General features: G+C 41.1%; 1 protein-coding gene across 4 annotated transcripts in view; it reads right to left on the bottom strand.

Annotated features, from left to right (window-relative positions):
• Positions 1-24187, bottom strand: part of ASB9 (ankyrin repeat and SOCS box containing 9) — a 29626-nt gene extending 5439 nt beyond the window's left edge. The window contains exons 1-6 of one of the 4 annotated variants that reach the window (XM_046674022.1): positions 24171-24187; positions 21592-21832; positions 13447-13526; positions 5174-5281; positions 1953-2103; positions 143-277 (exon numbers count right to left, since the gene is read on the bottom strand). In XM_046674022.1, the coding sequence (XP_046529978.1) occupies positions 143-277; positions 1953-2103; positions 5174-5281; positions 13447-13526; positions 21592-21685 (568 nt within the window). In that variant the 5' untranslated portion in view covers positions 21686-21832; positions 24171-24187. Of the gene's footprint in view, positions 1-142; positions 278-1952; positions 2104-5173; positions 5282-13446; positions 13527-20170; positions 20351-21591; positions 22034-24170 lie in introns of those variants that run through there. The other 3 variants (XM_046674021.1, XM_046674024.1, XM_046674023.1) reach the window with 3 other exon arrangements.
• Positions 24188-27906: the final 3719 nt, after the last annotated feature.

Here is a 27906-nt window from a genome sequence, read left to right as displayed (position 1 = left end):
GTTTAAAATAACTCCCCATGGGAACACGGTCAGTATGAACCCTGATCTTGTCTGACTCCAATGCCCACATTCTTTCCTCTGCTACAATAGAAAGAGTTTTAAAATATATTTAATTTATTTTTCATTTTGCTTTTTGTTTTACCTGACTCCAGAAGCTTCTTGGCACAGGCTATCTGCTGGTTTTCACAAGCCAAATATAGTGGAGTGCCCAGGTGGCTGATGTTATGGTCAATGTCGCCCCCATGAGCTGCGAGGGACTCGATGCACTCCACATGGCCTGCAGCCCGAAACGGAAGAACACGGTTACAGCATAGGTTCCCTTAGCTAGTGAAACAACACCTTCTCCATTTTTTGTGTGTCTAAATTTGCCAGAAACTTATCCAGGAGACCAAAAGCTATTTCCTTTACTTAGAATAGGGGATGATTTTAAACACTGCTATCAGTTAAGGGGTTGACCATAAGATGTGATCCGCAGCTCTGGATGGAACTCTACTTGAGTTTACCAGGCACAGTAAGCAACCAGCAACCAACTACCCTTTTCAATCATTTGTGACTTTGTAATCAGTCTGAGCACAGAAATTGAAGTGAGTTGGGGAGAGGTAAGGAGGAACAGGGACTGAAGGTGGATATGAAGAAGAAAGGGCACAGTGTGGGCCATGGGACAGAGAAGAAACTTACAACCTCACCAAGGGCAGGCCCTGGGAAAAACAGGCCACAGTAGGCACAGGCAAGGCTTAGAAGGAGCTACCAAATCCAACATGAGCAGGGTGCAGTCTGGCAAACCAGGTTCAGTGAAAGCTGAATCACTCTTCTTTGTCTAGAATGCCATAATTTAAATGCTGCTTCTTTGTGTTTCTCTTGTTATAACATTTTGGCTCTATGTCTCCAGTGAATGTGGCAAGTTAGCATGTCTCTTAATCAATAAATGCCAATGCTTTGGGAGATAATTATAATATGGGTTGATCCAGTCAGATCAGGCTGCTGTAAGGATCATGGGAAACCGTTTTGTGAAAGCCACTGGGAAACTGAAAGCCCTCTAGCAAGGTATGGTCATGATGATGATGATGAAGAAGAAGAAGAACATTGGAGAAAAGCAAAACTCGCAATTTTATTTCTTGTCTCAGGGTTAAGAATATCGGGAAAACTGTGGCTTTATAAAAAGAATTACCCTAAAGGAGTTCTGCGGATCTAACATACAGCATGGTAACTACAGTTAACAATACTGTTTTGTATACTTGAAATTTGCTAAAAGAGGAGATCTTAAGTGCTCTCATCACAAAAATAAAGGGTAACCATGTGGGGTGATGAATGTTAATCATTTCACAATGTATACGTATATCAAATCATCACATTGTACACCTTAAATATATACAATTTCATTTGTTAACTACACTTCAGTAAAGCTGGAGAGGAAAAAAGAATTACTCCAAACTCTATATAACATCTTGTATTTCCAAAAATTGAAAGTTTGTTTTACTTAGCAAACTTAGGTGACCCCGAGACAATATTCTTTAAGGTCCTAAAATAGAAGAATATAATTTGCTTTATGAAATAACTTGATTTCTATGGGGGTCTTGGGTTCAACAATATATTCCACAAACATTGATGGATAGTCTACTATACGCCAGGCCCTGTTCCAGAAATACAGCAGTGAACAACATTCCAAATGCCATAAAACGGTAGTTCTCAAACTTATTGTGCATCAGAATCACCTGGAAGGCTTCTTCAACAAGCTACAGATTGCTGGGCCCCACCTCCAGAGTTGCTGATTCAATGAGTCTGGAGTGGGGCCTAAGAATCTGCATTTGCATGCCAGCTCATGCTGATGTTTCTGGTTCCAGGACCCCACATTGAGAACTACTGCTCTAAAACATACTCCTTCCTTCTTTCTTTCCACAGTAAGATGTCCCTTGAAGGAGTGGGTAGAAAGCTTAAATTCTCAACAGATTTACCTCTCTTAGCAGCTTCGTGGATGGGGGATGCCAGATCACTCGCAGGGCGGGGGCTGGCTCCATGCTGCAGAAGCAAATTCACACAGTCCTGGCTGCCGCTAACACAAGCATTAAACAAGGGAGTGTGCCAGTCTGTGGTGACTCCGTTCACCTGCAAAGAAAAGCTCCACGATGAAGGCAGGCAGTGGTGTCCTGGGTTCAACTCTAGACTTCACCACTTTCAAGCTGCTATTTAACTTCTCTGAGCCTTAAATTCCACAGTTTTAAAATGGGGACCAAAAAAATCAAAATCTACCAGGTTGTGAAAACCTAAACGAGGCATCGGATGTAAGGCACCAAGAATGTTGCTCAATATTCTATCTCCTCCACGCTCCCCCCAGGAACATAAACTTTGAAACTAGTCAGGATAATTTCAATAGCTTACAAACTAATCTCCTTATTTTCAACATTTTATCCATGACCCATCTCACACCAATCCAGTTTCCCCACAGCAGCCAGAGTAACCTTCTAAGATTGTTAACATATCATTTCTTAAAATTTGAAAACATGGCTTTCATACAAATATAAAGTGAACACATGCCAAAGATTTTATTCAACTCATTCATTAGTGAGGGAACCAGTAAGATGGTAAGGCTGGCTCAAAGTAGAATTTATAGAGTCAGTCAGTGGAATGCTGGAATAAATTTGCTAATAGATACAAAATTGGTTAATGTCCTATAGGGCCATGAAACTATCACCTTTGGGGCTATCTTTTCTAACGTTGGAAATCAGCCCGAAACTTACAAGTTAACATCTAACTTCACAGTGTTTGGACTATAATAGAATGGTAAAGAGCAAAGACAAATGCAGATGCATTTTTCTATATCGTTAAGTAATTCTTTGGTGAACTTGCTAAACAATGATATTGTGAAGACAATGAAGTCATTCTCACACTCTATTTCCAAGCAAGGCCAGGACTAGTGAGGCACAAAAGATGCCCAGTGTGCAAACTTTAAGGAGACACTTACTCCCAGGGTCACACAAGTGCTGCATGAGCCTGAGGTGCCTCTTTTGCCTCTCCTTAGTCCTGCCTCTGTTCCCAAGTTTTGAGTAAGTTTTCTTAACCAAAATATAAACCTGATGATGCGCTAACCTATGGCTGTCTACTGCTCTCAGGATGAAGCCCATTTTCTTGGCATGGACAACAAGGTTGTTTGTGTTCTGACCCCTCTCACCCACTCTACTCTCCTGCCACAAGGAATGATTTGAACTCACGAAAGTGTACTCACTTTTACTTCCAGGTCTTTGCATTTGCTGTTCCCAGTGGGTGTGAAGCCCATCATTTTCCCAACCCACCATTCAGCTGATGAACTCCAACAGATCCTGTAGGTTTCAGCTTAGACACCTTTCCTGTGGGAAGCCTCTTTTGACCTCCTCTCCCCTCATCAGAAATAAATGGCTTAGAAGCAGTTCTGTGTGCTCCCAACAACCCCTTACTACTAATACTTATTATGTTGTTTGCAAAAGTGGACACAGATTCTCTGCACAATATGCGTATCCCTTTGTAATATGGCTTTGTAACTTCTCTCATCACAAGATGGAGACTATTTTTCTAGTCCTTGAATCTGGGCTTGCTCATGCGACCTGCTTTGGCCAATGGGACAGTAGCAAATATGACGCAAGCAGAGAGCTTGACCTCTTTTGCTGCTCTTGGAATCCCTGCTACCATGTGAATAAGTCTAGGCAACCTGATAAAGGACGAGAGACCACATAGAGACTTTCCGTCTCCCAAGACCTCCCAGCCATCCCAGCCAAGGTCATCGTGAACCACCTGCCCCAGCCGACCTATCAGCTAACCTCAAATGCATAAGTAAGTCCAGCTGTGGTCAGCTGAACCAGGCCAGATCAGAAGAGCTGTCCAACCAACTCAAGGAATTGTGAGATAAACAAACAGCTATTGTTTTAAGTCGTTAAGTTGAGGTGGTTCGTTACACAGCAAAAACTAATGGATAAAAACAGTGTATTGTAATTGCCTGCTGTGGCTAAGATGCTATGCATTCAACAAACCTATTTCCTCTCTCTTGGGCACAGAGTCATACTACATTTCCCAGTCTCCCTAGCAATTAGATGTGGCCTGAGTTCTGGCCAATGGGATGTGGGAAAAAATGATATATGTCACTACGAGGACTAGGACTGGTCCTTAAAAGTCTTCTATGCACAATCTTCCACATCTTTTCCCCAACCAACCACCTGGAATGGAGGTGACCCCTGGAGCACACATGGGCCACTTGTGGAAGATGGCGGAGTAACAGAATGGAAGGAGCTTGTGTTCTTGAATCACTTTTGGAAAAGAGCCACCCAACCAGGAACACCAACACTGGAGTTCTAGTTGAGCAAGAAATAAACTTTCATCATATCAGGCTACTGAGATTCCAGGGTTTATCGACTGAAGAAGCTAGTGTTACGTTCACTAATGCCCCCTCTGGTTGTCCCCTCATTTAGTTTAAATGTTCCTAAATGTATTTATCCAGAGTGAGGCATAGAATAAACGCTCAGTCAATACTGGTTGAGAGAATATGAGAAACTCAGATATAATTTTCTGATCAGATTTTCCCATAACTTTTGAGCATGAGGGGACTTAGTTAATGGAAGGCTTACTGCTCCCTACTTTCAAATTCAATGACTTTGTGTGTCTTCCTTCTTCCTCTAGGATCTCATTATGCCATCCTGAGTCTCATTCTCCAAGTAATAATCATATACCTTATCTCTCTCAATCTTCGCAATACCACAATAAGCTATACAACTTTTTTATTTTCCCCCCTGTTTTAGATATAGACTCTAAAGCTCAGAGGCTAAGTAACTTGTCCAAGTTTCCAATGTTAGTAAATGGTAAACATGGTCTGGGACCATTATTCCAGCCTTATGGAGCCAAATGTTATGTGTTTTCTATAGTATTTCACTACCTTCCAGCCATAAGAATGAAGGCTTAAATCTAACAGCTATTTATTAGTAGTGGCTGTTAAATAAAATGATATAGACTTGAACCATTACTTTCTGGCTAAAAATTCATTATTTCATCTATTGCTAAAGTAAATAAGCTTGATAGACATAATACTTTCGAAAAACACCTCTCTTCATATTTCAAATAAGGTTAATCAAAAATACTGGAAATTATTCAAAAGAGATAGAAATAGTCATTTTTTCATTCATGGTTTCTAAGCTGTTATTTGAGCTGCACTTACCTCAGCTCCATGCTTTAATAAAATGTTTGCACAAGAGAGATGACCTCCGAGACAGGCTTCATGGAGTGGGGACACTTGATCTACCGTGATGAGGTTCACAGGCCACCCCTGGAGGAGGGGAAATGGGCAAAGAGTGAAAATCAACAGTTTTGTAGGATTAGTTTTCAGTCACAAATCCAGTACTGTGACAATTCTTTTAAAAGTTAACCTGGGAGCCGGCCCCGTGGCATAGTGGTTAAATTTGGTGTGCTCCGCTTTGGCAGCCAGGGTTCACTGGTTCGGATCCCAGGCATGTACCTACACAACTCATCAGCCATGCTGTGGCAGCAACCCACATATAAAATAGAGGAAGACTGGCATGGATGTTAGCTCAGGAACAATCTTCCTCAAGTGAAAAAAGAGGACGATTGGCAACAGATGTTAGCTCAGGGCTAATCTTCCTCAACAACATCATCAAAAAACTTAACCTGGCTCAAAATGTGACAGTACACTAAGGTGTTGACAATGATGTAAGAAAACAAAAATAAGGAACTTCCATACTGCTGGTGGGAATGTAACATGAAACAACCATTCAGGAATACAGTTTGTCAGTATCTATTAGAGCTGATGATATACACACCTACAAGCCAGCAATTTGACTCTTAGGTATATACACTCAAGACTGACTTTCATCTTGCTCTCAATCTCTTGTCCTCTCACTTGCTGGCTTACTTGTTCTGACAAGGTCCATGATAAGGAACTGAGGGCAGTCTACCAGTCCTGGCTAGTCTAGCCGACAGCTAGCCAGGAACTTAGGCCCTCAGTCCAACAACCCAGGAGGAACTGAATCTTGCCAACAGCAATGTGAGTTTGGACTCAGGTCAACCCTTAGCCAAGTCTTAAAATGCCTGCAGCTCCAGCCCACACCTTGATTGCAGATTCATAAGAGTCTCTGATCCAGTTAAATTGTGTCTAAATTCTTGACCCACAGACACTGTGAGCCAACACATATTTGTTACATTAAGCTGCTAAGTTTGGGGATAATTTGTTACACAGCAAGAGATGATTAATATGGGGCCAAAGCATTAGGGGATCCTCCACAAAGAGGCAGAAAGTCCCAAGGCAGAGGGGCAATTACATTCTCATTCTAGGTGTTCTAGGTCTAAAGAGCAAAAAGGCATCTGAAAGGCCTTGGGGTTTATCAACCTCTGGGAAAATGTGCTCTCCAGGAGATGGATCATGAGCCCAAGCCGAGCAGAACATCAAAAGAACTCCAGGAGACGCTCCACAGACACTGAACCCCTGATCCACATTATTCCTAACAGGGGAAACTGGGTGCAATAAAAGTTCTTTTTGTTGGGGCACGTCAATTAAAAGCATGGTTAGTTTAATTAATGACTAGGTAATATATTGTACCTTTTCTTCTCAGAATAGGTAAAATTTGCCTAAAATCATTCTAATAAATTGCCTCAGTCACCATCATTCCTAATACACATCCTTCTACTTTTGTGGGCATCCACAAGTCAGCCCCTAATCATCCTGTCCTCTTGGCTTTTACCCTCTGATTGGTAAGCTCACACATTTTGAGATATTCGGTCATTCTGGGCATGCACCTCAGTCTACAGGATCTCAAATCCAGAGCCTTGGGAGGGGCGCTGGGAAGGGGTTCTGGGAGACTCGAAATAACCTGATTGTAAATGAGAAATTCCAATATCATTTACAGTATTTTTCCATCTCAGCTGTGCTGTTCACAGGGAGGGAAGGGACCGTATCCTCCCTTCCTTCATAAGCTCAAATCCCATCTGTACCCAATGAATGCTCAATAAATGCTTACTGACCCCCTGACTTCAGAAGAATTTGAGTTATTGCATTTATACAAGCTTATACCTTCACAAGTACTGCCCATGAACTTTACAGTGTGGCACCTGCTATTTAGTTTACTATTGTCATTATTATTTTACTGGAGGCATCCCCTCAAAGATTTGTTCTCAAACCCTTCTTTTCCCTCTCAACGCTCTATATTTATCCAATCTCTCCCACTCACACTGCTAGAATACACAAGAATTCACAGCAAAATGTTAACTGCACTTTTCTTTGTGTGACAGATCATGAGGTAAAAGAAGACTGTCCTTTAAAGGAATTATTTACTAGGTATTCTGTTATTATAAATGTACTCCTCAAGTAACGACTGCCATTTCTAAACCATCGTTTAGGTGTTTATACATAAATCCAGGTAAGTGAAGATGCAAAAAAGAAATTATTCACAACACAAAAAGTTTTCACAACGCATTACATAATCACATTACAAAGAAACTCCTTTAAATTCAGATTCCCTTTGCAAACTTAGGACTGTATTTTCAATTCATCATCGAGCTACAGTTCTACTTTAAATGAACTGTGGTGATTTGTCTGAATTATTTGTCTAAATTATATACTATTGTAAGGTAATTTTCAACCCATTACTTCACAGAGGATCCAGTCTACAGTGGGTTCTCAGTAAAAAAAAAAAATTGGACTGAATGGTTTATCCTTAATTTTTCTATTACCAATTGTTCCCTAATCTCAAGCTACAGTCAGAAGCTTTTTTTGGTGGGTTCTTGGAGCTGCGCAATATCAGGGCACTCGTGGGTGACAGAGCGCTCAATACCTGACAACTTTCTGTCCCAGCCCAAAATCAAATGCCCACCCAGGCTATACCAACTGAGTACAAGAAGGTTAGGCTTTTTCCTTTGTCCTGTCCACAGTTACCACTTCCTTATCTACACTCAGCAGAAAGGAAGACCATGAACGCCCATCTCACATTCATCACAACACATCATTCCCTTCTTACTTTACCAAGGAGATCAAAGCCATTTGATGTGAGCTTCCTACATTCCTTCTCCCCACTCCTAAAATCTCTCTGCATTTCTCCAGTCTTCTTTTCTTCCACTGCTCCTTTCTTTGAGGAAGAAATATATGAGCTCAGCCCAACAGCCCATGGCCTCACCATGTCCCTCTGCCACCCCCATGACTTTCCTTCATCCGGGTTTTCACATGCGACCCCTAGCCGTCCCTCTACAGGTACACTTTCCTTTTCCTTTCAAAGTCTTTCCATCCCTCAATCCTGACCCTCTGCCAAGCTACCATCCAATGCCCTCTTCCCTTCACTGCTGCCCCCCTTTTTTGCAAAAATAGTTGACCCCCATTGTCTCTACTTTTACCCCTTCTTTCCTCTTCCACCAACACAATCCTGCTGAAACTGCTTTTAAAGACCACCAGGGACTTCCTCCTTATCGAATCTAATATACATTGCTCTGTCCTCCACCTCCTTCCACTTCTGAATTTGCTACATATTCATCCTGACTTCATGAAACCTCACCTCTGGCTTCTCAAACAGAGCTCTACTTGGCATTATCTCCTACCTCTGATTGACTTTTGTTTGTCTCTTTCACAGACTCTGTCCTTTTCCTCCTTACATCTCCCAATGCAGGCATTTCCTCAAGCATTTGCCCTCAAATCCTTTTCTTTTCTCTGAATCCTCTCTACATACTGTGTGTGTGTGTGTGTGTATGTGTGTTTGTTTGAAGTTACTTTCAAATCTAAAGCTCCACCCCTGGTACATGTTTCTAATTCCCTGCTAAAACAGAACCACCTAGAGACCAGCTAACAACAGAAATTCAGCCTCTGCCAACCAAACTCTCCCTGAAAAGAGCTCCCTGTCTTGCCAGCCCTAATTCTCTGAATGGCACCACTATCTTGTTTCCTACCTAGGACTGAGACCTCAGAGAGAGGTTAGTAGAGTGATTCCCAAGTTCAAATGCTGGTACCATCATTTAACAAGCAGTGTGACCTTGGGCCAGTGATTTATCTCCCTAAGCCTCAGTTTCCTCATCTGTAAAATGGGGACAATTGTACCTACCCTACAAGGCTGTCATGAGGACTGAAAACTGATGTATGCAAAATGCTTAGCCCTCAGTAACTTCTAGGCAGTTATTATCTGAGATTTCTTCCTAGTCTTTATCACTCAGCCTTCAATTAGCTGTCACATCCTAAAAAGCTGAAGTTTCAGAATGCCAAGATCTTTCCTAGTTTCAGCCCTGATAGTGACTTAGCTCTTTAAGGACTGCAGGGGACAGGATAAGGAGTTTTATTCAAGGAGCTGAAAAGAGTCCTCACCACTTGCACGCAGTGAGACCTTATTGGGAAGGTTCTCAGGCTTGGCTGTGCATTGGAATCACCTGGGGAGTTTAAAAAAAAAGTTCTGATACCCAGGCTGCATCCCACAGCAATTACAACACAATCAAAAGTGGTTCAGTTCAGGCATCAGTATTTTCAAGAACCCCCCCGACCCCAGCCAAAGGGGATGCTAATGTACAGTCTAGATTGAGAGCCACTAAATCAAGGTCACACTATGGTCAAGTGGTACCTTAATTGCTTTATGCTGACCTAACAAACTGCTATTGTTTTTTTTAAATAAATTATTATTGAACTGCAACAGATATAAGGAAAAGTTCATAAATTCTAAGTGTAAACCTCAGTGAATTATGACAAAAAAAATACATCTGTTACCACTATATAGGTCAAGAAAAAAAAATTGCCAGAAGCTCGCATATGTCCTACCCAAATTACTACCCACCTCTCATCCACAAAGGCATCCCCGATACTGACTTCTAACACCATAGATTAGTTTTCCCTGGTTTGAACATTATATTAATTGAACTATGAAGTTTGTATTTTGTGTGTGTGCTTGGCTACTTTCATTCAACATTATGTTTTTCAGACTCATTCATTCATCCATTTTCATTGCTGCATAGAGTTCCATTGAGTAATATATCAAAATATATCTATCCATCTTACTTTTGATGGACGTTTACATTGCTTTCAAGGGTTTGGGGTTTTTTTGCTGTTATGAATAAGGCTGCTATGAATATACCTGTACGTGTCTTTTGACAAACACATGTATACCTATCTATTGCATATAAACATAGAAATGGAATTGCTGGGTTGTAGAGTAGGGATATTTTTAGCTTTAGTAGATATGCCTTAACAATTTCCTAAAGTGGGTTGTAGAAATTTGTACTCCCACTAACAATGTATGAGAGTTCCATTTGCTCTGCATTTTTGCCAACACTTGATATTATCTATCTTTTCAAATTTAACCCTTCTCGTGGGAGGAACTGGTGACATAAATCTCTTATTTGTAATTTGAATTACCTCAATTACTAATAAACACAGTTTGACACATTCACCAAACATTTGGAGACCATATTTTATGAAGTTCCAGGCCAAGCCTCTTGCTCATTTTTCTGTTGGGTTGTCTGTCTTTTTCGTATTGATTTTAGACTAGGAATATGAGTTCTTTGTCAGATACATATACTGCAAATATTTTCTCATCTGTGGCTTGCCTCTTCGCCTTTAAAATAATGCGTTTTGATGAAGATGTTCTTAATTTTATTGAAATCCAATTTATCAGTCTTTTTGTTCCTTTCCCTATACCATTTCTTTCATTTCAAATGCCTTTCCCTCTCTCTTCTCCACTGTCAAAAGAGCCTTTTTAAAATCCCTCAACATAGTGGTTCTACAAGAGCTTTAAAAAAATTCGAATGCATGAAGCCTGCCCTAGGCTAAATCAGAACATCCGGAGGGAGGCCCATGCATTGTTATTTATAAAAAATATCCCAGATTATTTTACTGTGAAGCCATGGTAAAGAATAATTAGTTACAGATTCAGTTTCTCCCTTCTTGGACCAAATGAGAATTATTTTTTATAATTTTTTTTCTTGAATGTTTGGTCTTATTCCCCTTACTAAAATATGTTTGTTTAGTTTAGCAACAATGTTTTTCAGTATTCTTTGATTATCTGAAGTGCTATGTAGATTGTGATAAGAAAATAGATGCCATTTGTGAGGACAGTAACTAGAATAGGTAATTTACATAATGTCACCTCAGTTAATTCTCTCAAATCCATAAAAGGAAATATAATAGATTGAATGTTTGGTGTCAATTCTTTATTCTCCTATTGCAGTGTAATACATTCACACCTTTGCCATGACGTCATAGTTGACAAAATGTGCTTCTTTGATCCTTGACTTTGGACTTGGGCATCTGACTTGCTTTGACCAATGGCACGTTAGCATGTGTGACATAAGCAGATTGGAAATACTCTTGCAAGTTGGGCTTGCCCCGCTTTTCGCCATGAGAACAAAATTCCTCAGGCAGCCACTGGTCAAATAAGAATGGGAGACGTGCAGCAGAGCTGCACCCAACCCACAGCTTGGAGCTAAGCCCAGCCTAGATCAGTTGACCCAAAGGCTCATTAGCAAGAAATGAATGTTTATTGTACTATGCCATTGAGTTTGGGCTGGTTTATTACACAGCAAGATCTGACTAATACAAGCAGGTTACTGGAATGCTCATTTTATGAAGGCAGAAATTGAGGTCCCAAGAAAATGACTTGCTCAAATAATGTGATAGAGCTTAGATAAAGACATGGTTTCTGTTGAGTAAACATATAAATACCGAATATAAATGAATATCAGTCTAATTTAATAAGTCATATATAAAAACTGCAATGATCATTTTTCATCCTATCAAAATAAGGTAACTATTTCATTTTATCTGAGAAGCAGCTTAATTTCTTTTAGCTAGAGTTATCTGTTGCTATCTATATTTCTATTTATAATAGGCTGCTGCTACCCAAAAACAGCTTAAGGTAGTGGCTTAGGGAAGTCTGAAATTTTTCTTTAGAAATTGTTTTCTTATAGGAAGATTTCTTAGTCTAGATAGATCCATGGAATTGGAATTTTTTTAAAAAACACTTTCATTTTCACTATCCACCACCTGAAATGTATCATGTCCTTCAATTATGTTGTAAACAACAAACCACAGTAGTAATAGCAGTATATAGGACTATCATGGAGAGGAATCACAGATATTTTTTATTGCATTAAAATGGTAGCAGATATCTAAAATATCTCAAAGTCTATGTTCATCCTACTCAGAAATCATGGTAGTCATTAGAATCACCACTAAATATTCTTATTTAATGCATGAATAAAGAAGTCCATATATTACTATGTCACACATTTGTGTTTTAATATTTTGATAGGTTTCCTCTATTTTGTGTTTTATGCATTTAAAACATTGGTCTGAGAAGGGGTCCACAGACTTTGCCAGATTGCCAAAGGGCTCCATGGTACAGAAAGGGCCAAGAGCTCCTAACTTAAAAGATCTATAGTCTTTTCAGAGAACAGAATATTTTGGACAAAAACTTTATTAGAATTTTGAATGGTGATTTAAACTGCTTTCTCAAAAGTGCCTTTGCTTAAGTTCCCAATAATTTCAAACTGGCAAAACTCAAATTAATGTGTACTTGAAATTATACCTGAGGAGCAGAGCAACTAATATCAAGCTGGGCAGAGCCACTATCAACTAGAGATTCAAAAGAACTGAAAACGTCTTTGAAATTATAAGATTACATGTTAAAAAAGACATTTTCAAGCATTTATTTTACATCAGCGGTTTTCAGCCTCAGCACTACTGACATTTTGGGATGGATAATTTTTTAATACGGAGAGCTGTCCTGTGTAATGTAGGATGTTTAGTAACATCCTTGCTCTCTATCTACTAGATGCCAGTATCGCCACCACCTACCCACCCCCACTCCTGCTCCCAGTTGTGACAACCAAAAATGTCTCCAGACATTGTCAAACATCCCCTAAGGGGTAAAACTGCCCAAGTTGAAAACCATTGTTTTACATGATAATTTTTAAGAACATAGTCTATTGAATAAAATGAAGGCAACTTGAATGTACTAATTTGCTCATTATTCACTCCAGAGATATTTATTGTAGTACCTACTATGTGCATAGAATTATACTAACCTCTAGTGTTATGCCAGCTTCCAAATAAAGGAATGGTTACATAGGATGAGATTCACCCCATTTTGCTGAAGAAGAAATTTATACCTTAATATTAGACTATGATTTTTTTTTACAGTGTAATGAGCAATTGGATATGCTTAATATTTATCTTTTATTTTTACTTTTTTTTTTTTTGGTGACAAAGATTGGCCCAGACCTAACATCTGTTGCCAATCTTCCTCTTTTTGCTCAGGAAGATTAGCCCTGAGCTAAGACCTGTGCCCATCCTTCCTCTATTTTGTATATGGGATGCTGCCACAGTGTGGCTTGATGAGCAGTGCACAGGTCCATGCCCGGGGTCCGGGACCGTGAACTCCGGGCCACTGAAGTGGAGCGTGTGAACTTAACCACTACACCACTGGTCCGGCCTCTTTTTTTCCAAAAAGCTACTACCTGGCTGATGAGGTTCCTCAGAGAGAGCAGACGTCCGTGAATCGCAGCTTCATGCACAGGAGACCAATCAGACACAACATCTGTATGGAAAGGGAGAAATGGGTTACAGCCTACTAATGCACTTTAGACCCGGAAACTCATCCCTGCCCGTCAATAAGAGCCTAATGGGTCTTACTGCACAGAGACATTGGAGTCAATCAACCAAAACTCCCAACAGGACTTCGGCACTTCTCCTCTCTATTGAGGTTTCTTGTACACAGATTATTTGAAATGTCTAGATAGCTAAAGAAAGAACTACAGTCAACGTCCAAACGGAGGACAAAAGAGGAGGACTGGAATGACAAAGTACTGTACTTCTGCTTCCATGCTGGTTTCAAAGGCAAACAGTCTATTTAGTTAAGTGAGAGCTTCACTAATCACCAGCATTAGTGTGTTGAGCTGTGGTTGCCAATCTACTTGCCTGCATGAAATACAAACTTTGGCATCTCAGCAAACAGTGCCGTATACTAATAGTAGTAATCCCGTAATTACATACACCATTAGGTCTGGAATAAAATCTAAACAGAACCATATCTATTTATGGATTACCTCTTGTCCCAATATCAAGCACAAATCAGAATCCAGTCTGACCTTGCAACAGGGACATTATTTACCTCCAATGGCAGCATGCCAATGTGGTTAAGAGAAAGCTCTGAATTCAGACCCACTTGGCTTCTTCTGAACTGTGGGTCCCTGCACAGGCTCTGAGCTTCAGTTTCCTTCTCTGTAAAGCAAGGACAGCAATATACTTCCCCATGGCTCAATACTATTAGCTACTATTATTATCCTGTCCTAACACTAAGCAGAGAGTCTTGATTCCACCCCGTAATTACTGCTATTTAAAGTAGCAAATTTATTCTACAACCATATGGAAAGAATACACATTCTTAGAAAGGAGGCCTGTAAACCCTATCCCAAAACATTAAATGTTTTTCTCTCTCTTTCCAATTGAGTGTGGATGTAACCTGAATGAGGCATAGACCTGAATTTTTCTCATCTCAAGCTGCGTTTGATTTACAGAACAAACAAAGGCAGGAAGTCAGAGTGTGAGGAGGCTCGTCTGAGCTTGCTTCAGCTCCACCTATGCCTGCCTGAGTAAACACGCCACATACAAACAAGGCAGAATGGTCTGATACCAGTCACGCCTTGTAAAGGGACTGGTATCTCCTAAGAGCTGAGAAGACCTGGAGAACCAGGGTGGTTACTAATGACTTGCAAACCGAAAGGCCAGAAAGGAGGAGGCTGGAAACCTTTGTACTTAACACATGCTGGCTGAGGTCTGCCTGCTACCTGGAGCTATCAATGCCCTGGAAAATCTCTCCCAGTGAGCAAATTACCATCCTTCCAGATGGAATCATGAAGCATTTAATAGGTAAAAGGAAGTTGAATGAGCCTGCCTACACACTGCCCATCCAATGCTTTCCTTACACACTGCCCATCCAATGCTTTCCTTCTGGGGTCACTAAGGTGCTTGAGGCACATTAAGCAAAATGGCTTTTCCTACCTCCAAAACCTTAAGCTCAGTAGGAACCTAGCATCCTCATAGCATTCTCTGAGGTTGCTAATTCTCTCAGGAAAAATATTGCTGCTTCTAGGGCTTGGAGCCTACAATCCAGACTGTAGATATAGAAAGATTTCTCTCCCAATTAGAATTAAAAGGACGACTAATTCTATCCTGTTGCTGCTAATGCAAGATACCATCCACACAAAATCTTGAGTGAGAAGAAAGAGCCAAAAATTGAGAAAGGTTTTAAAAATCAGTTTTAAATAGATTTGCAAATGTACCCTAATGGATCACCATGTGTGTGAATGATTAATCCATTTTTCCTTCCAAGTGCTCAGCTGCTAAAAAATATAGCTGCCTTTCTTAAAGCTACCTCAGATAATTCGAGTTGACAGCCTAAACAGTCCAGGCAGGTAATTGGTGTCCTAAATTGTAACTCTGTTCAGATTTCATAAAAACAATACAATTATATTCTCAAGTATAGACAAAAATGGGCTTTACTTTATATTCATTCATCATGGAACCGTCACTCCTTCTATTTAGGATAAATAAAGAATTATGTACTTCTCAAAGAGGAAAAAAATGCTACCTGAGGTTTGGTACCCCTGCTTTAGAATGTATTTACAGTGCAGAGACTGCCTGTGTCTTTGAGAAACACAGGGTGTTGTCCTGGTACATAGGTATTGGGCGCTGACAATCTTTATCTGTCTTTCTAACAGCTTTATTGAGTTATAATTCACATACTATACAATTCACTCATTTAAAGTGTACAAGTCAATGGTTTTATTTTTTTTAGGATTGGCACCTGAGCTAACAACTGTTGCCAATCTTTTTTTTTTTCTGCTTTTTCTCCACAAATCCCCTCAGTACATATTTGTATATTTTAGTTGTGGGTCCTTCTAGTCGTAGCGTGGGATGCCACCTCAGCATGGCCTAATGAGCAGTGCCATGTCCGCGCCCAGAATCCGAACCAGAGAAACCCTGGGCTGCGGAAGCAGAGTGCACAAACTTAACCACTCGGCCATGGGGCCGGCCTCCAAGTCAATGGTTTTCAGTAAATTCAAAGAGTTGTGCGACCATCACCACAATCAATTTTAGAACATTTTCATCATCCCAAAAAGAAACCCCTTGTCCATTAGCAGCCACTCCCCATTTCCACTTCCCCCTGTCCCTGGCAACCATTGATCTACTTTATGTTTCTATGGATTTGCCTATTCTGGACATTTCATATAAATGGAATCATACGATATGTGGTCCTTTGTGACTGGTTTCTTTCACTGAGCATCATGTTTGAAGGTTCATCCACCTTATAGTATGTATCAGTATTTCATCCCTTTTTATAGCCAAATAATATCCAACGTATAGATAGACTGCATTTTATTTATTCATTCATCGGTTGATGGACATTTGTGTTGTTAGCACTTCTTGGTTAATATTAATAATGCTGCTACAAACATCCACGTACAAATTTTTGAGAGGATGTATGTTTTCAATTCTCTTGGATGTACACCTAGGAGTGGAATTGCTGTATGATATGGGAACCCAATGTTCAGCCTTTTGTGGAACTGCCAGACTAGTTTCCAAAGAAGCTGTACTACTTTATATTCCCATCAGCAGTGCATGATGCTTCCCTTTTTCATTTAAAGTCATTTCAGACTAGGATTTGGCAAGCCTATCAAAGTGCCCCTACTCCTGCTTAGAAGAAAAACTTGGGTTCTTGTAAAGCCAAAATTCATCTCAAATTGATACAAGGACTTTAGCCTCAGCATGCCTCTGAACAATTGAGTGATTATGTAAAAACTTAAAATTGTGACAACAGGTAGGTTCATATTTTTCTAGCACTGATAGCATGGAGATATATACACACACACAGTTTAGCAAACACCATAATTTGCAACATGGATTAGTTCACACACACTCTTTAGCTCTTGAAAACACTGAAGAGAGAGCTGAAAAGTGCACCTCGAGTGATCCCTCCTGGGAGGATCAGGGAGATGTTTCTCCAGGGTTTTCCAGAGCCCACACTCCAAGCAGGCAATAAGCTACAGGCTCAACACATGTGCAATTAAACCCAGAAACAGCTTTGCCTGCCTTCCTGCTAACTAGAGAGAGCCGAATAAGCAGGAAACGGGACCTATTCCTTCCATAACATGGAAATGCTCACAGTAGAAGACTGTGGATGAAGGGGAGACTCAAGGTCACAATCTCCTTTTCCAGTGACCCCAAAAAGTCTTTGAAACTCAAGGGCCATTATCTGTATACAACACATCATCCAAGCCCTTGGTATACATTAAGGATTCTTCCCCAACATTTGTTCAGCCAGGCTCTATTGGTTTTACTGCCAAAAAATACATCCCAAATGGAGTCACCAGCAATGCCACAGATACAGTAGTGTAGCTCATGGTTAAAATGGGGCAGGGAGCTCTTCTAATGAAACTGCTCCACAAGTTCTCCAATTAGTGCCATTAAACTTACCTTTCTTTTAAATTGAGTCTCTGTGAAACGCTGCAGTACATTAGGAAGGCTGCCATTTCATTTTTATTGCAATTTCTGGAATGATTTTTAAAATTTCCATTATTTCAGAAGATATTTTAAATGCACTAATTGGTCCATTCTGAAAAGAGCTATTAACGAAGCTCTGAGAGCCTCCAGTGAATGCTGAGCAGTAGCATAGATCTATCCATCCTGGAAAACATTTTGCAAGGTCAAGGGAGGGAAAAGGAGAGGTCGAGTCGCTCTGAGAGGGCAGGAGCACTTGTCTTCAGTCTTTGGGACATGATAGGGTAGGTTCAGTGGTGCGCACCAACACTGAAGAGGATCTGGGTGCTGTGTTTACAACTATAGTGGATCTTGGTTGAATTGCACGACAAACAAAAAAAAGGAGGAAGAGAAACAGAGGCTTGCAGTCAGAAACAGGGAAATAGAAAGGCTCACTGAGGCAACTCTTGGGCAAGTCGGTCCTGTCCACTGCAATCTGTTCTCTAGTTCCATCAGCCAGCCTCTTCTCTCTCTGTCTCTCTCTGTCTTGGGCTGCCTTCTCCATAGGGACCTCACACCATCCCCATTCCATCTGATCAGACAGGTATCCCCCAGAAAATTCAGCCCTGCCAAAGCGCCCCAATATCTAAAAATCCACCATAAGAGAATGAAATTCTTTCCTTTCCACACCTGTTCTTGCCTGTCTTCTGTTTAAACGTGAATATTCTCTACAGGGTGCGCTTAATTTTGTGATGAAGGATATCTCTCTACAGGTGTGAATCCGCAGGCAAAAACCTGAAGGATAGACACTAAAAATGCGAATGGTGGTTACCTGCTCAGTAAGATTGTGGGTGGTTTAGTTTATCCTTCAATGTATTTCCCACGGTTTCTATAAGTAGATTTGAATTCGTTTCCTAGGGGCGCCATAACAAAGTACACAAACTGGGTGGCTTAAAACAACAGAAACTCACTGTCTCATCGTTCTGAAGGCCACAAGTCTGAAACGACGGTGTTGGGGCCGCACTCTCTCCAAAGGCTCTGGGGAAGAATCCTTCCTTGCCTCTTCCAGCTTCTGGTGGTGGCATCGATTTTGCTGTTTCTTGGCTTATTACATGCATCACTCCAATCTCTGCCTCTGCCATCACATGGCATTCTCCCTGTCTCCTCTCCTCGTCTTACAAGGACACCAGTCATTGGATTAGGGCCCACCCTGATCGCATCGTAACTAATTACATCTGCAACGATCCTCTTTCCAAGCAAGGTCACATTCTGAGGTATTGGGGGTTAGGGCTTCAACATATCTTTTGGGGGAACACAACTCAACCCATAACAAGGTATTTTCAGAAAAAAAAGACATTGTTTTCCTGCTCCTGGGGCAGAGGAGTCAGGCATTAAACAAATCTTTATAAAGAGTTGGCTGCCATCTTCATGTCCTTTCCTCTCTTTCTCCAGAGAAGGAGAGAGAGAAAAGCCTGCAAGTGGAGGGGGGGGCAGCCACGTTCCCCAAGACGAGCCATACCTGGGCCCTATTTTCCCTCTGTCCTGGTCCTGGGCCAGGGGATACGCTTCACCTGAGCTAAGTTTCTCCGCATGGTCATTTGGAGACAGCATTCTGAGTGTTTCACATTCCGCACTTCACCAAGGTCAAGACTTCAAGAGCATAAACAAATGCAATCCAGCTACAATCGAGGTTCTGCCCAAGGAGCAGGACTGATGCCAAGCAGGGAGAGAAAGACGCCGCTTGGGTAGGGAGAGGGAGAAAATCTGGGAGGACTTTGTGGGGGCAGTGGTTCGGCTGGGTGCAGAACGTGAGTAGGAGTTCACCAGTCAGAAGAGGAGAAGGAGGAGGTAGGAGAGCAGAGTCCTGGCATCTACCTTTGCAACTTCCACTTCTTTGAAAACTTCTCTCCCCTGAGTCCCTGTGGAATTACAGCATTCAAGTCTCTTCCTGCTTCTCTGTCCAACTCACTGGTCCTATGGCCTCGACTGGAGGCCTGTCCCAGGGCTCCATCCTCGGCTCTTAGCTCTCAGCCATCAGACAGTTTCTCGTTTCCCAGGATTTCAGCACAGCCCCTCTGCAGAACATTCTACGGTCTCTGATTCCTGTCCTGTAGTCATTCCCCAGCCTCAGTCCCATGTCCTCATGCTGTGCATTTGGCATTGGCACTTTTATGATCAAAATAGAAGTCTTTGTCCTCCCTTCCTCACTCTGCTCCCAAGCCAGCTCCCTTCCCAACTACTCTCTTTCCTAGCCCTCTTATCTGACGTTAATTTAGGTTGGAAAACTTTACAATTTTGGCTGCCTTCTCTCCACTAGCCCCAACATTTAATCAAGCAACATGGCCTGAGTTCTCTTTCCTTTGAAATTCTCACTCATATTTCCCCTTTCTCTGTCATTTCCAAGTTCAATCCAAATATAAGCTTCATGCTTGGGATTAGTGCAGTGGCTCTCAAAGTGTGGTCCCCAACCAGCACCATCAGCATCACCTGGGAGCTTGTTGTAAATTCAGATTCCCAGGCCTCACCCCAACCTACTACTGCATCAGAGACTCTGGAGGTGGGGCCCAACTATTTGCATTTTAACAAGCCCTCCAGGTGATGCTAATGCATATACAAGTTTGAGAATCAATGGATTAGTGTGAGAATTTCCCGTGATCCCACCACAATCCATCCTGACTATGGCTACCAGATTAATTTACTTACAGTATTCATTATTGCCAGGTCTCTGCTCCAGAACCATCAATGGCTCCCAATTCCTTGCCTTATGAAGGCTAAACTCCACCTAGCTTTTGAAGCTTCATTATCAGGTTCCATCTCTCCAAACTCGTTCTCACTAGACCTCCTAAGACACTCCACATTCTAGCCGTGACAGTGTGTTCAGTTTCTAAGCACCATACCTTTGAGTATATATATGCCTGCTCACCACGCCCCACACACACCCATTCTGCCCCAACCAGGGCTGGATTAGGACCTTTAGAAACTCTCAACAGTGAAAAGTGGCTGGCACAATTTTCTCACGTGGAAATAAAAATAAACATAATACTTATCTGTACAGTAATCATGAGGGAGTCAACCAAATTACTGATTCTTCCCCATATTGATTGGTTTTCAGCTTCAAAAATGTATTTATCAAATTAATTTTTAAAGGTGATTTTTGGTGCCACCCACTCTGCTTTCTACTGCTCCAAGTTTGTGCTCAATAGGTCTGATCAATCCAGTCCTGCCTTTGTGGATCCATATCCCACTCACTGTTGAGTGCCCTGCTCATTTCATCAGCAAAATCGGAGAAACGAAAGAATGAGCAGTCTTGTGTGCTCAATTAGTCAGAGGGAAGGCATTTTGTATTTTAATTTCTTCTGTTTTTTTACCCTTTCAGCACCTGTACAGTAGGAAATTAATAAGTCTAGCTGACTGCAGGGTCCCTGCTTATTGACCCTTTGATTGACAAGTGGTACAGGCAGCCTACCTGGGTGCTAAATATAATAATCTCTCCTCTAGTGCCTATACCCATTTTTCAGAATCCTTTCAGTTAGCAGGCACCTGCTGAATACTCACAGGAAATGACAGTTGCCCAGAGGCATGAGACTCTCTACATTAGCAAAGGCACCACCTGACAGGTGAGACTCATACTGGTAAGACACGTCCCCAAAGTTTAAAAAAAAAAAAAGACTCCTTTTAAACTGAATCAATCAGCGCTCAATGTTTGAACATCATTTATTAACCCAGCCCCACCTAAATGCCAAATACGTAAGACCTTTTGATGAATGTTTTAGCAGTAAAAACATTCCTATTTATAAGTAACCCTTAAACCTCCAATGTAATATAAGTGATACATTTGATCCACAAAGAATAATTCTTTGGAGCTGAAAGCTGAAGTTTTTACTGGAGAATAACCAGCAATAATTGACTTTGTATGGTCTATAGGACTCTGCAGATAGAGGTGTACACACTTTTGAACAACCGTGTAAAGGAAATATACCAGTAGGCCGTGGACATCTGTCCAGTAACTGCCCCATGGACACACCTCATGAAGCCACTGAAATTGCCCAGCCCTCTTCTCTCTTCTCTCCTAAGCACATTAACCAACCTCCCCAGCACTCTGACGCCACATCCCCTTGACTCACCCCCCATCAATGGGTTTGAAAGGAGCCTGGTGTCAGGAGGGTTTCCTGGCCTCAGGGGCTTGCTGCCATTCCTGCCCCGTGGTTCGACATCCATGGTGCTCTCCTGGGCTGGGCAAGCTCCACGCTCCACTTCAGTTGCTCAGAAAAGTCCAAATTCCATGCTCTCCCCGGCTCTTGGGAAATTCCAGGGCTGTGGCTGGCTGAGCTGCACCGTCCTGGTCAGACGGTGGAGAACAGCCGTCTGCAGCAGAGAACAGAACAGCCAGGGTAATCTGAGTACTACCTGTGGTCAGACAGACAAGCACACACACAGACAGGCGCGCACACCCACACACACACACACGCATGCTCCACCTAGCTGGCTGGAGGCTGGCCAAAGCCCCACAACAGCCCTCCAGCCCCAAGTCTGCACAGTTGCTGATGTCACGTCCTTTCCAAAACTGAGACCAATCAGTGTGGAAGCCTTGAGGTTTATCAGGAAGGAAACTCACAGTTTGTAACTTTTGGAGAGCAAAGGGAACAGGGTAGGAGTGAAGGAAACAGCTCCCCTGCTGCAGTGTTGTTCACCCTGCTGGGATCCGTTTGTTATTTGGGGCTTCTTGTTGTTGAGACAAGCCCCAGAACCCAAGAGCTGAGAAAGCTGGTTTTGCAGAAGCCCTGCTGAATTGCTTGCACAGCAACATGCACAGCATGCCCTGGCTATCTGCACATGTGGTTTCAATTTTTCTGGGAGTTTCTTATGGGAAAATGTGTCTATATGTTAGAAAAATGAACCTTTGGAAAGAAGTTCTATTTTCTTCCAACTGCAGGGATTTCATTAAATGTCCTACTTCACCCCTCCTCCACACATTATATTTTAACTTCCAAATAATTAATGGTTGCTAATGGAAAAATGGATTGCTGGGTGGCATGGGGGCGTGGAAGAGACCTGCTGTCTTTCTCCTAATTGTTAATTATATAAAGTTTTACTTTGTGAAGTTTTCGCCTTGGGTTTTGTACATGTGTCCTTCAGATAAACCTAGTTTCCCCACAGCCCTGGGTGCTAGTTGAGGCTGATGGCCACCCCCAGACTCCTGCTGGTCCTCTCTTACAGGGGGGAAGGGGAGTTTTCTTCCCCATTCCAGGGGGCTCTCAGTTAGTCTCAAGCATAGTCTGGCTGTGAAATGATTGTAGATCTTTTTTTTTTTAGGAAGATTAGCCCTGAGCTAACATCTGCCACCAATCCTTCCCTTTTTGCTGAGGAAGACTGGCCCTGAGCTAACTTCTGTGCCCATCTTCCTCTATTTTGTATGTGGATGTGGGATGCTGCCATAGCGTGGCTTGATGAGCAGTATGTAGGTCCGCACCCAGGATCCAAACCCACGAATCCCAGGCCCCCAAAGCAGAGGGTGCAAACTTAACCACTATGCCACTGGGCCAGCCCCTGTTCTATGCTTTTTACACTTACTTTGTCTTGGCAATCTTTCCATTTCAGCATCTATAGCTACGCCCCTTTCTTTATACACTACTGCATAGCATTATATAGTGTGCTAAAAGGATTTCATCATTCCCCCTAATGATGGAGGCAGAATGTTATCATTTCTTCTATTACTACAAAAATACTGCAGTCTGTATTTTTGTACATATGGCTTTGTGCAAATATGCAAAGATTTCTGGAGAAGAGATTCCTAAGTGTGGAAATGCTGGGTCAAATGTGTGCTCATACACATGGGATAATCTCTGTAGAACTAAAAACATACAGAGGTGAGTACAAGTCAAACTGGAGAATTCAAATGAGATCAGTGCATTGTATCAATGACGCTTTCCTGGTTGTGATACTGTACTACAGTTTTGCAAAAAGTGATCATTGGGGGAAACTGGCAAAGCTACAGGAGACGTCCCTGTATTATTTCTTACAACTGCACATGAATGCACAACTATCTCAATACAAATTTCACCTTGAAAAAGAGGCTCTTCACTTAAAATTGAGATAAACACTGCCAAATTGCCCTCTAGCTCTATTTGCAGACTTAACCGAGAAGGCCGTAAATATATACATCGTCCACCACTCCATCAGGACAGATTTGAAGAATGATAAAACTCATATTCGGCAGAGAGGGAGAAATTTCCTCTCAACCTAGACTGGATGACAAGGAGTTCAACAGAGGGACGCAGTGGGGAAGCTGGATACCGTCGCCATTCTTTCTGAGTAAAATCTTCATAGTACAGCTTCTTTATTTATTTTTAGTTAAATTCCAAGAAGATAAGGTTTCGCCCTATTCAAATTTAGGTTTATTGTCCAAAATGACAATGACGAAGATGTCCAGGTTGTTGCCTTAGTACCTGGGAGGGATTTAATCAGCTTTTAATCTTCTCATTATATTTATAATGTGGATCAACACTTGTGAATAGGAGGATGGGAACTGATATTTTTGGACTGTTTAACAACATTCTAGTCAGGAATTAGAAAACCATTACGAGAGGAGTTCGTGTGTTTTAAAGGATCTGTATGAGGATAAAGTTGAATTACGTGTGTATGAGCTGTGATTATACGGAAATAGGCTGGCTTACAACGAGCCACAGGAGAAAAACAATCTTACCAACTTCTAGTCAGTCCTCTGTGTGTCTGCACGTTCAGGAAACTTGGCCCAGGTTAGGCTAGAAAAAAGAATTATGGCTTGCAGCAGCAGTAATGCCATGATCATCCCTTATCAGGTGCAGTCTCAACACCAGCCAGCGCCTCTGCCCCGCCCCTCACCTGGATGTCCCTGGCTGACATCACTCATGAGTTATGAGACTCTCCTCCTAAGGTCTTGGGGGGCCTTGAAAGCCACCTCCAATCAATCAAAGTTGGCTCAGGAGCTGAAGCTTCTTGTCATTCCAGCTGGCAATTTTTCTAGCACAAAACCTTTAAAACCTAAAAGGTACACATCTCTTCTGATAATTTGGGATGATCTGCTTTTTCTGCAAAATTCCTATCTGTTTCGGTTGTCCGTGCATAACTGGCTCTGCATGCTAAGCTATCTGATGTTGCTACTTTAGAAAGCAGTCATTCATTCCTACTCCATCTAACGGTACAATAAGATTCAAACAAGCATGTGTTTTTAAAAATCTGGCATAATCTAGTATTCTTGAAGAAACAGACAGGCAAATCAAAATTGAGAAAGAGTCTACATAACAACGGGGCTGGACTCTTCAAAAATGCCAATTGTGTGAAAGACAAAAGTGCGGGGGAGGCTTTCTAGGTTAAAGGAGAATAAAGAGACTTGATAACTAAATACGATGCTTGACCCTTGATTGGATCCTGATTGGGGGGAGGGGGACAAGACATAAAAGACATCAATGCCACAATCGTGGAAACTTAAATATGGACTTACATGGGATAATCATAGTGCATCAATGTCAAACTTCCTGCGTGTTATCCTGCACCACAGTTAGGAAGATACGAACCTCTGCGTTCTTAGGAGATGCATGCTGAAGTGCTTAGCACAGAGCCATATGGGAGCATGACCCAAAGGCAGTAACGAACACCCCTATGTAAACAGTTTGCACCAAATAGAAAAAGTTAATGCAAGTTCAACAGTCAAAACACATGAGTATTTATCAAGCTCACGTTGTCCGATCCATTTGCAAGCCATTGTCATTCCTCATAAACCCAACAGCCACATGTCCCAGAACCGCAGGCTGTGGAAACACTGTTCTCATTGCACAATTATGCAGTGTCATAAAACAAACAAACAACAGCCTGTCTTTATTAAAATTTTTGAGATTTTGGTCATCGTGGGCTTTTTTCCTTAACATTGAATTTTTTAATATTGCACTAAAATATTTATCTGGATGACTGAGTTTTTCTTTGCCCCCTTAAATTTTTTGCCTCACTCACCTCATCCTATCCTAGCCCTGGTGAAGAATCGTGATGTCCACAGTTTACTCACAAATGGTTCATTTTTTTAAATATTTATATATGTATTAATTATACATGGGCTTACATATATACATATATATTATATAGGCCTGTGTACATATGTATACACATATACATAGCAAATGTGGCATGCATAGCGTATGTAGCACACATAAGCAAATGTGGCAAAATGCTAACAGTTGGTGAATTGAGGTAATGGACACGCAAATATTCATTGTATTATTCTTGCAATTTTTCTATAAGTGGGAAAATTTTCAAGATATAACAATGGTGAAGGAAGAAAAATTAATAAATGAAAATTAAAACCTGGTATACACCTTTTATGGGTTAAACTCATGTTAAAATAGGAAGCTGCTCTTCTGAGTATGACCCGGTATTCATCCTAGTACAGATTCTGCTAAGGGAAGGAGATGATATATTCCATATGCAAATGTCCATGCAGGAGCAGCCCCTGGCGATGATTTGCAATGGGAGAAAATGTGAGGTCCTCCAGCGCAGAAAGCACCCTCCCCTGACGAGCTGTGGTTATTCAACGGTTCATCCCTCACCATGACAGCTTCAGGCAATGTCTCTGAAGCGTCAGCTCTTCTCTTTGTGTTAAGTGAATAAAATCTTTTCAGCAATGAGCATTGTTACTGAAAAAAGAATCATCTGTAAACCTCAGGTTTGTCTGACATGGCAATACTAGACTTATCAGGGAGAAGAATTACTTTGGGAGAAACAATTCCTTAATAAAATATGAACAAAAAACTTAGAGATGTTGAATGACATACCCAACCTTTTAAATAATTTAAGGGATTTTGAAAGAGTTGAGGCTTAAACCTTCAAGTGACACAGGAAAGCTTTTTTTTTAAATAATGGGTCAAGGCAGATGACAGATGCAGTCAGATAAATGATGGATAGACAAATAGGTGATAGACAGACAGACAGACACATAGTATATAGATAGGTAGATTAGATGTCTCTATATATAGACAGATGGTATATGGATAGGTAATATTGGGTACTTGTTTGGTTATGAAAATGTTTCCCTTAAAATGATTCATTGTACGGGCTGGCCCAGTGGCATAGTAGTTAAGTTCATGCGCTCCACTTCGGTGGCCCAGGGTTTGCAGGTTTGGATCCCAGGCACGGACCTATACACCACTCATCAAGCCATGCTGTGGTGGTGTCCCACATATAAAATAGAAGAAGATTGGCACAGACATTAGTTCAGTGACAATCTTCCTCAAGCAAAAAGAGGAAGATTGGCAACAGATGTTAGCTCAGGGCCAATCCTCCTCACCAAAAAAAAAAGAAAAAAAGATTCATTGTATATATATTTTTTAAATTTTTTAAACTATTATTTTAAATAGTTTTCTTTTTTTTTTAAGTTGACTTTTTTTTGGTAGGTAAAGATTTGCCCTAAGCTAACATCTGTTGCCAAGCTTCCTCTTTTTTTTTTTCCTCCCCAAAGCCCCAGTACATGGTTGTATATCCTAACTGTAAGTTGTTCTAGTTCTTCTAAGTGAGCCACTGCCACATCATGGTGACTGAGAGAGGGGTGGTGTGGTTCCATGCCTGGGAAGCAAACCCAGGCCGCCAAAGCAGTGAGAGCACCAAACCTAACCACTAGGCCATCAAGGCTGGCTCTAAATAATTTTCTTAATCAGTAAATATCACTTCTGAAAATCTTCTAAAAATACTTCAAAAATTTTAAAATGTACAAAAAATGAAGTTCACACTAGTGTTATTTATAATAGCAAGAAATCAGAAATTAAGTATCCAACAATACAGAAATAGCTAAGGAATACAATACAACCATTTTAAAAGGATAGTTTCAAAGGGTTTGAAACAGAAAATTATTACAGTATAGTTTGTGGGAAAAGCAGGAATCAAAAATACTTTTATAATAGCATTGCTACATTAAATCAGGCAAAGAAACAAACAAAATAAACATGATGTACTGAAAATACACTGAAAAGAGTCACTAAAACCTTAACAGTAAAAATGAATAAATATTAGATTACATGCATGAGCAGTTCTTTTAAAATTCAGGCATCTTGCCAGGAACCTTGCCTAATCACCTCATCTAAAACAGTAGCTCTCATTAGCACTCTTTACCCTAATCTGCTTTATTTTTCTTCTTATCACTTCCTGACATGATGATATGTATGTATGTGTTGCTTATTTCCCATTGCCTCCACTAACACATAAACTTTTCAAGGGCAAGGACCTCATCTATCTTTTTTACGGCCTCAAACAGTGTGTGGCACTTAATAGATGCTGAGTAAAAATGTGTTGAATGAGTTCATTGGGAAGTTATCCTAGAGCACTTCAAATATGATTGAAATTGTAAAAAATTACACCATTTTGGGGATGAAATATCCCACATCCTGTGAAAAATGAAATAATCTATATTAGTGCTAAGA

The sequence above is a fragment of the Equus quagga genome, chromosome 10, assembly GCF_021613505.1.
Source record: "Equus quagga isolate Etosha38 chromosome 10, UCLA_HA_Equagga_1.0, whole genome shotgun sequence".
Taxonomy (NCBI): Eukaryota; Metazoa; Chordata; class Mammalia; order Perissodactyla; family Equidae; genus Equus; species Equus quagga.
Note: the sequence above shows the minus strand (reverse complement) of the source record. Positions and strands in the feature narration are given on the sequence as shown.